This window comes from Heterocephalus glaber, unplaced genomic scaffold, assembly GCF_053883595.1.
Source record: "Heterocephalus glaber isolate CG9 unplaced genomic scaffold, H.glaber_assembly_v1.0 deba00001523, whole genome shotgun sequence".
Lineage (NCBI taxonomy): Eukaryota > Metazoa > Chordata > Mammalia > Rodentia > Bathyergidae > Heterocephalus > Heterocephalus glaber.
In genome coordinates, this window is record NW_028258327.1 from 20221847 (window position 1) to 20237156 (window position 15310).

The 15310-nt window shown below is 35.6% G+C and overlaps 1 protein-coding gene across 7 annotated transcripts in view; it reads right to left on the minus strand.

Moving 5' to 3' along the window:
• Nucleotides 1-15310, minus strand: part of Cfap206 (cilia and flagella associated protein 206) — a 135160-nt gene that overhangs the window by 72255 nt on the left and 47595 nt on the right. For 4 of the 7 annotated variants that reach the window (XM_004860237.3, XM_013077964.3, XM_021240780.2 and 1 more), the window contains exons 4-9: nt 14559-14667; nt 13894-13977; nt 11499-11589; nt 6147-6335; nt 5272-5430; nt 3854-4062 (exon numbers count right to left, since the gene is read on the minus strand). In XM_004860237.3, the coding sequence (XP_004860294.1) occupies nt 3854-4062; nt 5272-5430; nt 6147-6335; nt 11499-11589; nt 13894-13977; nt 14559-14666 (840 nt within the window). In that variant the 5' untranslated portion in view covers nt 14667. Of the gene's footprint in view, nt 1-3853; nt 4063-5271; nt 5431-6146; nt 6336-11498; nt 11590-13893; nt 13978-14558; nt 14672-15310 lie in introns of all 7 variants that reach the window. The other 3 variants (XM_021240776.2, XM_021240774.2, XM_087188029.1) reach the window with 1 other exon arrangement.

Sequence of the window (15310 nt, forward strand, 5' to 3'; positions counted from 1 at the left end):
AAACATCTATTAAGTCCATTTGTTCAATAGCTTGATTCAGTTCTAGAATTTCATTATTAAGTTTTTGTCTAGATGATCTGTCTATTTGTGATAGTGGGGTATTGAGGTCCCCCACTACAATTGTATTAGTGCTTAGTTGGTTTTTCATGTCCATTAATATTTGTTTTGTATAGTTGAGAGCATGCGTATTTGGTGCATATATATTTAGGATTATCTTCTCTTCTTCTTGATTGTTCCCTTCACAAGGATGTAGTGACCATCTTTGTCTCTCTTAATTAGTTTTGGTTTGAAATCTACTTTGTCTGCAAATAAGATTGCTACCCCTGCTTTTCTCCGGGTTCATGTCACGTGGAGAACTGCTTTCCACCCTTTTACTTTCAGTCTATGAATTTCTTTTTGAGTTAGGTGTGTTTCTTGTATACAGCATGTTGTTGGATTTTGCCTCTTAATCCATTCTGCCAGTCTATTTCTTTTGATTGGTGAATTGAGGCCATTAACATTGATGGCTATAATTGATAGATATTGACTCATCCTTGTCATGATGTTTTACTGTTGTTGGCTCTTTTTTTATTTTTCCCCCTTTCCCTTTAGTTTCTTGCCTTCCCTGGTGGCTTCCCTCTGTTGGGCCTCATGGAGTTGTGAACTTCATTGTCTTTTTCTAGGATATTGCTTAGATTTGTTTGGAGTGCTTGTTTGGTGTTCATGAAATTTCTCAGGTGTTCTTTGTCACTGAAGTATCTAATTTCCCCATTGATTTTGAAATTTAATGGATCTCATTTCTTGATCCATTCTGTCAATCTGTTTCTTTTGATTGGTGAGTTGAGACCATTATCAGTGATGGTTATAAGTGACAGATATTGAGTTGTCTTTGTCAACATATTATTTTCTTGTTGATTCCCTTTCTTTCCCTCCTACTTAATTTCTTGCCTCGCCTAGTGGATTCATCCTATTGGGATTTTTTGGAGTTTTTATCTTCCTTGTCTTTTTCTAGAGTATCCTTCAGAACTCTATTTAGAGTGCTGGTTTGGTGGTCATGAATCTCTTCAGGTTTTCTTTATTATAGATATATCTTATTTCTCCGTCAATTTTAAAAGATAATTTTGTGGGTACATCGATCTAGGTTGGAGGTTGTTTTCTTTTAGGGCTTGAAATAGTTTACTCCAAGCTCTCCTTTACTTAAGGGTTTATGCTGATAAGTCTGCTGTGATCCTGATGGTTTTCCTTTATAGGTAATTTGTTTCTTTAACAGTTTGTGGTCTCTCTTCCATTTCTCTGTAGGCTCCACTTTTCCCTGTAAGTCCTTCTGGGTTCCCAGGAATGCACCTGTCTCCTTTCCTTCCCCAAGCTGTTATTTCCCAGTGTATGTATTGTGAATCTTGGAGAGGCTGATTTGTCACTGCTTATTGCTGCACCATCTTCCCAGAAGTCCTCAACATCACCATTTTCTTCATCAATTTATTGATTTCTTACTATGTTCCAGGCATTGTTCTACCTTATTTACATAGTGAAGACCATTTTACAGATGTGGAAACCAGGGAAAAGGGAAGTTAAGCAACTTTGTATAGGTCACAGACATGGCAAAGTAAGAATTGGAATGTACATAGAGTGGTCACAGAGTCCACATTTTCACTTGTACATTCTACTTACTGTCCCTCCTCCTGTGAGATGTGGAACTCCAATAAAAATTGAAGATTAAGCTGGTTGGATAAGATTCATCATTGAAAGTTGGAAGAAAATACTCTATAATAAATGACATCCTCTGCAACATTCCTATAGTATGTATTATGTTTTCTCAAGGTTTTCTCTTTTAATATCCCCTCCAAAATGAGATAGCAAAAGCAAAGTTAAGGTTCTACTTCTGTGGACTTGTTCTGCATTTTAATACCAATTGATTATAAAACCCCCTTGGTATCTAAGTAGCTACATAAGGGAATATCTACCAATCAGGGTCATTTATAATAATTAGGTAGTAGAACAATTATAAGGACTACCCCTAGTTTGTTGCCATGACATGTTTATCTTTTTATTCTGCATAGCCAGGTAAGGAGAGAGGACAGGCCAAGTACATCCAAAAGTAGCATCAAGTCATTAAAATACAAGTTAAGGAGTACAGAAAACATTTCATTCTATCCCTCAAGACATTAGCATTCACTTATATAAAAGATAGTTCCTCTTACCCCAAGTCTCAGTTACTGGAAAGTAGAGACTGTAAAGATAAACAGTGACTAATGGGATAAATTGTTGTCATGTGGTTGAGACATTAGGTATCTGTGTATATATATATATATATATATATATGGTTTTTAATTTACAGTTCCTGGCTCATAACTCCCTCTCCAAGTCAAGTTATAGAAAGGAGAATTTCTCTTCCCCAAGGCAGGTCATAAAAACTCTGATCTTGGGCTGTGGATTTAGCTCAGTGGTTCCTCTGCCTGAGGAGGAAAAAAAAAAACCAAAAATAATAATAATAATATAATAATAATAATAATAACTCTGATCTTTCCTTGCCCAATAGTAGGTCATAAGACTCTCCTGATTCAAGGGTATGTGGAGGGTGTTCTTTCCTATATCCTAGAGGGAAGAACACTGCACAGAGAGGCCAAGAAGAACTTAAATAGGCAAGGTTTCCTGGGTCCCCCTACACGGCCAACTAGCAATCATGCCAATGTGAAGTTACAACAATATTCCAAAAGGACAGGGTCTGGAGAGCTTCCAGATGACTAAGCACATGTAGATTCCTGGAAGGTGGCACACCCATGAGTATAGATGGTCCACACCCCTCCTCCCATCCCTTACCCTAGGCATCTCAACAGTATCCTTTGTAATGTTCTTTATAATAAACTGGTAAAAGTAAGTGAATATTTCCCTGAGTTCTGTGAGTCACTTGAACAAATTAATCAAACCCAAGGAAGGGGTTGTGAGAACGCCAGTTTATAGCTGGCCAGTCAGAAGGATGGGTAAGACAAGCTGGGGCTTTGATTAGCAGCACCTAAAGTGTGGGGGCTGGAGGGCAGTCCTGAGGACTGAGCACTCAGTAAGTGGGACTGATGCTGTCTCCAGGTAGATAGTGTTGGAACTGAACTGGATTAGAGCACAACAAATTGGTGTCCCAGCAAAATTGCTTTTTTGCTGGTGGAGAGAAACATCCACATGTTTTGAAGCCACAGAAGTTTTCCATGTTATCTGTGATAGAGGAGAACAGGCACTTTGTTTTCCTGGCCACATACAGCTGTAAACTATTCCCTGGAAGCGTAAGGTGTGTTGAGGATATTTCTTAGTGAAATGGGTCCTCCAATCCCTTCATTGAGTTACCTGCTTTATATTTTTAGGATTGTGAGTAAGTTTCTATCTGGAAGAAAGGGTGCTGTTGCCTTTAAAAAGTTTATAACTTCTACTTAACCATATTTTCCAACTTCCAGGGAGTATTGTTTGGCTTGTTCATTAGATCTAAGAACAGCAATTATAAAAATAGTTCCTGCCAGTTTTTACAATAAAAACAAATGATTACATAAAAATCATTTGTGAGTCAACTACCTGCCAAATAATAGGTACTTGCTCCAAATTAAAAACAACACCACAGTATTACTTTCACACACAGACACAGCATTACCTAACTGCAGTATGTTATAACCGTACTATCAGGAACCAAAGAGAATCAACAAATATAAAATCAATTTCTACCAATATAACAGGATTAAAGTCAAAATCCAACTTTTCCATTTCTATTTTAATTCCTGGCCCTACTGATGTGAAATACATGGAGCTGTTACTGATGTTGCCTCCTTAACTAGTGACCTGATTGTAAAGAGACTGCATTATACAAAGGAGTCCAGATCTTATGACATTAACTCACCAAGATGATCTGAAGGAAGATCTCATATTGTCGCATATTATATAGAGCTTCTTTTATCATATACTGCTGAAGTTCTTTACCCATGAGTGGGTTCTTTGTTACTTTCTCAAGGATGGCTGTATAATGATACAACTGGTCCTGGGTATTCTGAAGTTGAGAGTCAATATACTGAGTGGTGGCTGGGATTGCTTCATGGAGAATAGCTGGCACTGTGTGTAAGGGCATAAGAAGACATAAGGGAGTCTATGAAGAATGAAGGAGAAAAAGGCCCAGAAAGTGTTCATATTTTAAGCATTACTTTGAGTTAGGTTTTTTTCCCAAGCAAGGTAATAATGAGTCACACATGTTTCATTGGTCCCACCATGAAGAAAAAACTCCAAAAAGAATCTATTCAAGCAAAAGATATTGTCAGAATGATAACCAAAAGTTAAAGCATATCAGCTTTTGTCACTAAAATATAGAAGAGTTTAAAGACTAGGTAGACTTTGATATTATGTGTTACTGGCCATGTGCCTCTAGAATACCATTGATCTATCCTTCTATATATCTTCTTTTCTATTTGTAAAAACAAATTTACAAAGCATACTAAATAAGAAATTCATCTGGATGGTGAAAATATTACAGAAGGGTCTAGCAAAGGAAGAAACTTTATGAAGAATGGGAATTTGACTTTTTAGAACAGCTTTTAAAATGGAAAAAATTAAGGGTGTGGATGTAACTCTGTGAGAGAGTGCCTGCCTAGCATGCCCAAGGCCCTGGGTTCATTCCTACTACAAGAAAAAGAAAATTATCCTATTGTTAATATTGATCCAGCATCTGGTGATCAGTAATCTGATAAAAGATATTAACACCTTATCTATGGGCCTACAGGATTACCAAATTCATATTCATAAAGAGTTAATTCTACTGGTAGATCCTTAAGTAAGTATTTCATAAACACTTTCAAACTTACAAAGAAGATATTACTTATATAACAACATATTTGATGCTCCTGAATTTACAGATACACAAGTATCTCCTCTTGGAATTTTTCATTCTATTAACTGTACTAGCAACTGTTTTCTTTCCAGGGTAATTTTTATTTTTAGTTCACAGAGTTTTACTTTCCTTTGGGTGACTTGGAATAAACACAAAGCCCCACTAAATTGGAGAGGTGAGCGTCTGGGCAGGGCCCCCACATTCCATTCAAGTGATTCACCTTTCCACAATAGCTTCATGGTACATAAAATATAAAGCCTTGCCTCAGCAGTAGTAAAAATTATAACATATTATAAATGGTAGTCATTTATAGGGAACAATCAAAACCGCAAATTTTAAATCTCAGAATACCAATGGTATGCTATGTATTATTTTCCTCACTATGCAACTTAAAATTTAAACATACACAACTTTTAGAATTAACCTAATAATACCCTTACAATCATCAATGCCTTCTCCTCCTTTTCCACAATCTCTGTTAAATAAGCGAATTCCAGTTACAATCGTGGTGAGTTCTTTCAGCTGGCATTCTTTGTCCATCTTAGAAAGCGTTAGAAATGTCCCAAGCTCAGCCTGAGGAAAAACACTCTGTAAGGCAGCTGGAATAAACCACAAAAAAGGAAGACAAAAGGATAGAATAAATATCAGAACTTAGATTACAAGTTTCTTTCAGCAGAAAGTTAAAAGACTTGTTTTCTAGTGATCTTTAAATTTCTGGTACCTGATAATGGAATACATAGTGAAATTTATCATAAATCAAAGATCAACTATCAAAAATAATGCCATTGCCTCATGTACACTTGTAATAATTACACTTTCATCAGTAATTTTTTGGCAATGGACATTAAAACAAACTTTCTAACTAGGGCTCTCAGTAGAAAAATCTATGCTTTAAAGTAATTATGGAAGAAAGCACAGACAAGGTGGACATCTTGCCTACTCCTCACTTTAAATTGTGAAAGTAGGTATTTCCTGAGGATAAAAAAGTGCCCTTCTCTATCATCTGCAGTGACAGGCTCAACTCCTTCCACCTGTTTGAAACAGCCCTTTCCACATTCTTACCAATGTTTCTCTGATGAGGTGTAATAGGTTCCAGGATATGTACAGCTCTAAGAAAATGAACAATTTTTCATTTTCAAGAGGTGCTACTTGAGGTTTAGAATTGATAAATGATTTAAAAGAAGCCTGGGTAAGTTTTAACTTATTTATGCTGATTTTTTTCAGATAAGAAGGGAACTTCAATTTTAACATATTTTATAAAATACAATGATGATATATTTTCACTTACGGAATGGAAATCATTTCTATTTTGTACCTGTTGTCTCTCTGACAATCTTGATGTCTGTAGGGGATCCAAGCCCCGAGCGTAGCAACATGTAGCTGACAATCTTTTGGTAGAGGCTTTCCAATTCTTCTCTAGTACTTGCTCTGTTATCTGTAATTTCTCTGCTAACAGAGCTTAATCTGGACTCTAGGACTCGGTGATGCTCTTCAAGAAAGTCCTCTAAAATTGGCAAATAGCAACATTCCATAAGTTTGATATTTGGAATTCTCACATAAGGACCAGAGAAAAATGCTTGACAAGTCTACTGCATGGAAACAACTACTTTCTTAGGATTTAATAACTAAAAAAATCAGTGGCCACCAAGTAACCTCAAGACAGAAATCCGGTGGGTAACATTTGCTACAGAGATTTAAATGGAATATTTTATTAAAACACTTAAGACTTGAATCAATCTAAAAGTAAATTTCATAAAAGACTAAAACTTCCCAATTAAACAGAAAGTAGAGAAGACTATTTCTATACCACACACACATGCACCCTACATGTATATATATAATATATTTACAGCATATGATTACATATGTAGTATAATATGTTATATGTAGTATATATAACATAATTATATATGTAGCATATGTATCTTCCTTTCCAATTATGTGTATTTCTAGTTCTAGATAAATTTCCTCTGAATAAATATTACTGATAATACGACATTGCATCAAGAACTTGATTCCTCCTCTTTCTTCCTATGATATGCTAACATATAGGTTTAATTGTGGCAGGAAACTATCTTTACCAGCAGTACAATTCCTGTAACTGACTCAATAAGACATCCCACATTACTATTGGAAGGTCAATAATTACATTTCAAGCACACACAGTTCATATCTATAATCTTACCACAAAAGTAAATGAAAACTTTTTGCAAATTGAAAAAATATAAATTAAATTTCTTCAATTCATAACTATTTTACTACTTTAAAATGTATTATTATTAAGCAAAAATTTATAAATACATATGATTTTACATATGTAGCATTATTGAAACTCTAATGCCTACAGAGAAAAAGGACAAAGAAATGACCAAATTGTTAATAATGATTGCAGATCAATGATAATTATAAAAAATAATGATTACAATAGGGAAAGATACAATGTGTGGAGGAATTTATTTTCCTCCTTATTTTCCTTTTGTCCTAAGACAAAAGTCTTATTTATAACTTGACTTTGACACATGCATTAAATTACTTACATAATGTAAGAAATTCTAAATTTAGATTTCCCATAATTAATTTCATTTTTAGGTAGCTACATAATTTACATATTATGAAGTAATAAACTAGAAATGAGAAAAATCTATAAATTAAAAGTTTTTAACTTCAATGGGCTGGATGTTTTAATTTCTAATTATTATGTATTAGTACCATAAAGGTTAAAAACCAGTAGACTTGGAAACATAATTTTTATGAGCATAAAAATTTAAATTACTTTGAACATTCACAAAGGCTATTGGTATTTTTCTCATTAAGCATTTCCAAAGTTATTATATTTTTCTAATACTATAGTTTAGCAAATGTCCCCCAAAGGTCTATGTGTTAAGGTTTTTTGTGGGATTTTTTCCCATTAAGTTTATTGGTACATTTTTGGTATAAAATACAGTTACATTTATCATTGGGATCTTGGGCCTTTACATGAGTATCTTGGTTCTTATTTTTTCCCCTTCTCTTGCCCTCCCTTCACCCCCTCCACCCTTCCCTATTTGCAAAGACCATGTTTCCATTTTTTTTCCTCTTTTCATATTTTTTCCTTTCCCTTTTTTCCCTTCCCCCTATCCCTCCCAATTCCCCTGCTCTTTTAGACCTTTTCTTCCTGTTATACAATATCAGTTATACATTTTTTAAATTTCAATATTAAGATCTAGGAGACATTACCACAGATTTTACAGAATTTAAAAGGATATAGAAAGCATATTACAAAAATCTGTTTTGAAATAAATTTGACAACTTCTAAGAAGTACCTTGGAAGACAAATTAATGAAACTAACTCTGGAGGAAATGTAAAATTTGAGTAGCACCTATTAAAGAAAGTATATTCCTAGCTTGAAAACCTACCTATATGACAACAGCAGGCTCATAAACATTTTAACTGATAAATTATATCAAACAATTAAACCAGAAAAAGGAAGGAACACTTCTCCCCTTATTTTAGGAACTCAACATTGTGCTAATCCTAAAATTGGATAAAGATAATAGGAGAAAAAAGTATGAAGATAGATAGAAATTTGTTTAACAAAACAAACTATTGGAAGTCAGATCTGGCAGTATGTAGAAAGTGGTTCTGCTATAGGGATGGCAGTGTTGGTTCAGCATTGGAAGATCCACCCCCAAAAGTCATCATTTTAACAGAGGAGAGGAAAAAGCTATATGATCCTGTCACTAGTTGGAGAAAGAGTATTGGACTAAATTCTACAGCTGTTCATGGCAAAAGCTATCAGGAGCCTAGAAGTAGAACAGAAACTTCTCAACAGATTAAAGACATGTACTCCATACTTCCAGTGAGAATGCCTTATATGAATGGAGAAGATACAATGCTTTCTCCTTAAGGTGGGGAACAAGGGCAGATATGCTTACTCTTTATCTGTCCATTAAACTTTGAAACCTAGTCCCCACCAAAATAGTCTGGCAATAAAATGACACAACTAGGATAGGATTGGCACGGCAGAAGCAAAATCTTTATATGTAGATGAAATGATCATCTACAGAGAAAATACTAAGAAATCTCTAGGAGCCCCTAGAACTTGTACTTGAATTTAACAGGATTAGAAAACACAAGGTATATATAAAATTTCAGGTCTGTGTATACTTGCTATAAATGAAGAACTGGATATTGAAATTTAAAAGTTATGTAGGAGTACAAAGGACCTAGAAAAGTTAAAAACAAAAACCAAAACAGTGTTGGAAGACATTTAGTACCTAATTTTAAGACTTCTTCTAAAGCTACAGTAATCAAGGCAGTGTTGGTGTAAGGAAAGACACATAGATCATTGGAATAAAACAGAGAATCTAGAAATAGAACCACACATATATGGTCCACTGAGTTTTGAAAGATTATTTAACATTAGCATCTTATAGAATATAAACTCAATTCAAGAGTCGAGGAAGAGAGAGTGTTTGCAGCAAATGGCACTAGAACACCTGGTATCCGTATATAAAAAATTAACCTCAACCCTTTATTTCCATACATGAAAATAACTTGAAGGGATCTATGAACCTAAATAAGAAAGCCTAAAACTATAAAACTTTAAGAAGAAATTATAAGGGAAAATATTTATGAATTTACGGTAGGCAAGAACTACCTAGGATACAAAAACCATGATGTATAAAAGAAAAAAATTGATGAGATTCCATCAAAATTTAGAACTTTAAACGACATCATTAAAATGAAAAGTAGTCCTTAAACAGACCATATTTACAATACATATAACCTATGACCAGAATATATAAAGAATTCTTAGAGTTCATTAATAGACAACCCAATTAAAATGTAGACATAAGAAGATGATAAATAGCCAGTATAGCACAAGGAATGATGTGCAACTCTAGAATCAGAAAAATACTAATCAGTACAACAATAAGATTGAATTATACACTTATTAGGGAGATGAAGTTAAAAGTTTTAAAAGCCTTGTCATGACTTTTTCTTTTTGTTGGATTCTCCCCCTTTGCGTTTAATTTGTCACACCCAGTGGATTCATTCTGCTGGGTTTCCTGGGGTTGTGATCCTCACTGTCTTTCCCTAGGGTATTGTCTAACATTTTTTGGAGTGCTGGTTTGGTATTCATGAAGTTCCTGAGGTGCTCTTTGTCATGAAAGTATCTTATTTCTCCATCAATTTTGAAAGATAGTGTTGCAGGGTACATCAATCTGGGTTAGAGGCTGTTTTCCTTTAGGGCTTGAAATACATCACTCCAAGCTCTTCTTGCCTTGAGGGTTTGCATTGAGAAGTCTGCTGTAATTCTGAAGGGCTTTCTTTTGTATGTGATTTGTTTCTTTTCTCTCACTGCTTGTAGAATTTTGTTCTTCTGTTGGATTTCTGGAATCCTAACTAGTATATGCCTATATGTAGATTTTTTTTTGATTAAGGCTAGCTGGAGTCCTATATGCCTCACTTATCTGTATGTCAAGTTCTTTTCCCCTCCTTGGGAAGTTTTCTGACATCACTTCTGTGAACAGTTTTTTTATGTCATCTGCACTCTCTCCTCTTTCTTCATTCACTCCAATCAGTCTTATGTTATTCTTCTTTGCATCGTCTAGTAGCCGCTGGATTGATTTCTCGTGTTCCCTTACAATTTTAAAGCAATTTCCCTTTTCCTGGTCACTAATTGCAATCTTATCTTCTATATGTGAAATTCTATCTTCACATTGGTTCATTCTGCTGTGCAGACTTTCGATGGAGTTTTTAATCTCTTGGAAATCTGTTATCTGTTTTATGGATTCCATTTGTTTCCTATGTTGGGATTCCATCATGTTCCTCAGATCCTCTATTTTTTTATCTGTGTCTTCTCTAGATTTATTAATCATGTCTTGCACCATGAGCAAAATATTTGCTGTTATCTGAGTAATTATTTCTGATTTCATTTTTCCCAGATCCTCTTTTGTTGCCAGTTCAGAGAGTCCAGGTGGTTGAGTATCAGATTGTTCCATCTCGTTTCCCTTTGGGGTTGCTGTAGGTGATCTATCAGTCTGTTTTTGAGACTTGTTTACATGTCTTCTCATTTCCACAGGAGGGTGTGCTTCTGGTGCCCACGTGGCTCATCTTCTCTGCCCTAGGATCTTGAGATGGCAGTGGGGGAGCTTCCTTCGGGGTGCTGGGACCGGCTGAGCTTCTCTGCCCTAGGAGCCTGGGATGGAGGCGGGGATGTGTTAAGATTTTATTCCCAGTCTTAGGCATCACTGGGAGGTGGTGAGCCCAGAAGAGGGAGGGCATAGAAGAAGATCCTTGGGCCCCTGAGGGCAACCCCTCCAAGGGGCTGGCAGGACACAGGTCTCTCCTTCTTAACTTCCCAGCCAAGAGGTAAATGGCTTTGCTCTGCCACACACTCTCACCACGATGTACCACCTCAGGCCCAAAACAACAGAGCCAACTGATCATGGAGTGAGCCTCTAAAACTGTGAGCCAAAATAAATCTGTTCTTTACTTACTATCTCAGGTATTTGCTGTAGTAACAGAAAACTGCCTGACACATTGAAGTTGGAAAACATTCAAAAGATTGACAAAAAGTTAATTTCATTAAACAAATAAAGTCACTGTCAAATACCTTTCTTACCTGAAATACAACATAAAACCCTCTTTGAAAGAATCAAATGGGTTGGTATACATTACCTCGACTTGTGTAATTCATATCAAAATAGACTTGCATCTTAATTGTGTCCAGGGATGGATTTTTACTATCCAGTAGCCGAGTCACACAAAGCTAGAAAAGAATAGCCAACAAAAGATTCTATTACATTTCCTGAAACACTCAAGTATTTTCTAAGTTATTCTAAAAAATAAATAGAAACATCAAAGCAATGGTTCCTGATATTTATCCACCAACCGGCCCTTTTATTATTATTTTTCCCTTTGAGGACTTCAGGCTTTATAGTTTACTCAACCAGCAGCACGTACTAAGTAATAAGTTATTTTCCTTGAGAAAACCCAGGTGGCTAATAGCTAGTCGAGGGCAAGAAGCCTGATATTTTAGTCTGAGCACTCTAAATGTGAGTAAATGTTCCATGAAGCTCATACATCAGTCTAGAACTCCTCTAGATACTCACTGCTATTTATCCGAGCCTGGGTCAACACTGTACTGATGCTGGAGGTCACACGCATTTTATAAAAAAAACGTTGCTGCAAGTACTGCCCTCTCCTCATGAAATTTCTCTGGCTCTACCCTGTGTTCCAAATTTCTTCTTCTGGCATAGTGCGTGCCTGTGATCCCAGCTACTCATGAGGGAAAATGGAAGGGATGAAATTTTTCCCTGATATTTTCATGAGGCAGAGGCAGGAGGATAGCAATTTTGAAGCCAGCTTAGGAGATCCTACCTCAAAATAAGAACTAAAGACATGGGGGCTTAGTTCAGTAGAATGCAAGACTGAGAACATTCTGTCTTTAAGGAAATCTGTGAACCTGGGTCCCTTCCAGTACAGAAATAGGTATTGTTCGAAAAGCAGACTTTACAAATAAAAAGATTAGCTCATCCACATGACTTTTAATTGAAAAAAAAGGAAACATTTCTGGTAACTTGAATTATACACTGAGAGTTTCTGTACCTGTCACATTAAAAATATGTTGACACTAGGTGTGGTGGCACACACTTGTAGCCCTAGCACTCTGAGAGGCTGAGCCAGGAAGATCACAAGCTTAGTGACTTAGCAAGACCCCGTCTCAAAAAAAAAAAAATTGTGGGGGTTGGGGATGTAGCTCAATGCAAAGGCCCTGGGCTGAAGCCCATTACCGCAAGAAGAGCTTGATTCTTTCTAGCTTAGTTGAGTTGGAGAGACAAAAATAACTGTTTTGGAGCTGTGAAAAGGAGAAAAACTTACTTTTTGTACCTCCTGAGTCTCCTCCATGGCTTGCCAATAAAATTTCTGCTTGACCATCACAGTCATGTCCCTAACTCATGGTTAAGAACAGGATTTATACCACATTTAAAATCAGGTCAGAACATCCTAGCTCTAGGCTGACCTGTGATACCATGGAGTCACTACTGCAGACTTAACAACATATGCCCTGGCTCCAGGCTTCCAAATACCTCCTTGACCTCTGAAGCATCTACAGACAACTCCACTCTTCAGTAGGTGAGGTGCTGGTTGTGAGAGAAGATGGAAGGGATGAAATTTTTCCCTGACATTTTCATGAGGCCAAAGAATGTCCACATGTAAGTTTAGAAAAGCTTGGTTCAAGCCCTTTACATGAAGAAAGGAATCCATTAAATCCAGAAGAAAAAAATAACATTGATTATTAGATTCAATGAGCCAAATTTAAGATATGAACAACATATATCTAAAGTTCTTCTTTAGTTTTTAAAACTGATTTTCAGGCATATCTACTTGTCTTATAAGATTATTATGCTCTGATTTTAATTTTTCCTTTAGAATTGAAGAACATAAATTAAATCAATTATATGAATCTTATTTTAGAATCATTTAACTTAACAGCTTCGGCCTATGACAAACCAGTTTATAATGTTCTCAATGCCACAGATTAATAAAAAGGTATCACAAAAATACTTGGGGAAATACTGCTACTTTCCTGGTATCCATGGCCCTCCTTTCTTACTAACAGAATCCTAATTTGGACTAGGGCAAAGACTTACCTAAGAAAGAAGGGTGGGGGGGTCGGAAATGTCCCAGAGTCACTTACAATTCCATTCTGGCCAATAAATGTACGCAGATTTGAGGGATTCTGAGAAAACTATTATTTTCTGGATATTAAGTGACAAATCTAATCGTCACATAAATTTTTCCCTTTGCCTTCCCTGTTCTTTCTGCCTACAGATATGAGCTATCTTGTGACCACAGGATGCAAGCCATATGAAAGGGGAGGTATCCCAGGAAGTCAGAAAGAACAGCCTATGTATCTCCAGACTTTAAGAGAAAAAAGAAAGCTCTTATTTGTTTGTACCACTACTTGGTTTCTTTTTCATGTCATTGAAGCCAGTAATGAATAACACAAAATATTGCATTTTAAATGGAAAATAAATAATTCCAAACTTTAGGATCTTTAGACAATCACCTTAACAAGTTTCTGCACATCAGTTTTCACGAGGGTTCTATCTATGTTAAAGCCATTACTTGGATCCAGAACAACAGCTTTCACCTGAGAGTAGGAAAAGAATCCATTAAGTAATTTTTCATATTATTATAAATTTAGGTTAATATCCTCCCATTTTTAAACAGTTATCTCTTGATTAGTCATAAATTGAATTTTCAACTATTTTTCTGATCACCCAACCCTTCATTAGAGGTTGAAGAAAGGAAGAAATAAACACTAAACTTGAATATGGTACTAGAAAAATTATATGGGGGAAAAGGGTTGAAAGCAATAGTGGGATTTTACATTGGAAAACTATGATGTATTTTATCATTTTTCATTATGTATTGTTAACCAAAGCAAGAAAAGAGAAACCACAGCGATGAGTAATTTTAACAATGAACAAAAATACACGATAAAGAAATTCCTCACAGCACAGCATTACTGATGCTGCTAAAACTCATCAAGAGCTTCTAAATCAGTCATCATAAATCTACAGCTGAAATGCTGTACAGACTTTTGAAAGACACTTTTCACTAACTTGTCCCATTATCTCAATGTTTTCAGCTGAAACACATCTAGGGATGGTTGACAGAATTTTAAACATTTCTAATAAAGAAATAATTTGCACAAATAGTCATTCTTACCATAAAAGCAACCAGAGTTTCAGAAACAATCTCCCCATGGGATGCACATTCTTGTCCTATTTCTCGTATGATATTCTTTATGACACTTTCTGCTTGAGTGGGAGGCATTCTGGCTAAATAAAATTTATTAGTTTTTATAATTGCATCAATATATTTTTTCTTTAGATTTTTCCACTATTATTATATCTGTAGAGAGTCATATTATTTACTAACTTATTATTACTTTACTATTAGTATTTAGACCCCTCCTGTATTTTCATTAAGTTTTTAAAAATGAAAGACATTATTGAAGGCAGCAAGAGCAACTGGGACTTCAAATGATTGAACCATTTCCTTTTTACTTAAACGATGGTAGCCATCAAAAGTAAATTTATATCATGGTGGCCGGGAATTTAGCTCAGCAGCACTGTGTCTGCCTTGCCAAGGCAAGGTCCTGAGTTTGATCCCCGGTACCAAAAGAAAAAATTATATCATGGTGTTCTTAAATTTAAAAAGGATAAGCAGTATGGGGGTGGGGGGGATGAGAAGCCCAACCCAATACTGTGCGGCTTGAAAGATAAAATTTTTATTCCAGCACATCTACTAAATGACCTTTCATAACTGTAAGAGAATTTCAGACAGGAAAATTTTTGCTCAGATAATCTAAATTCTCTTTTCTGCACATCCAAGTTGGAATATGGACTCTAAAGCATAAAGACAAAAAAATTCAAAACATATTATGAGAGTTACACGTCATGGAAAAAAAGAACTCC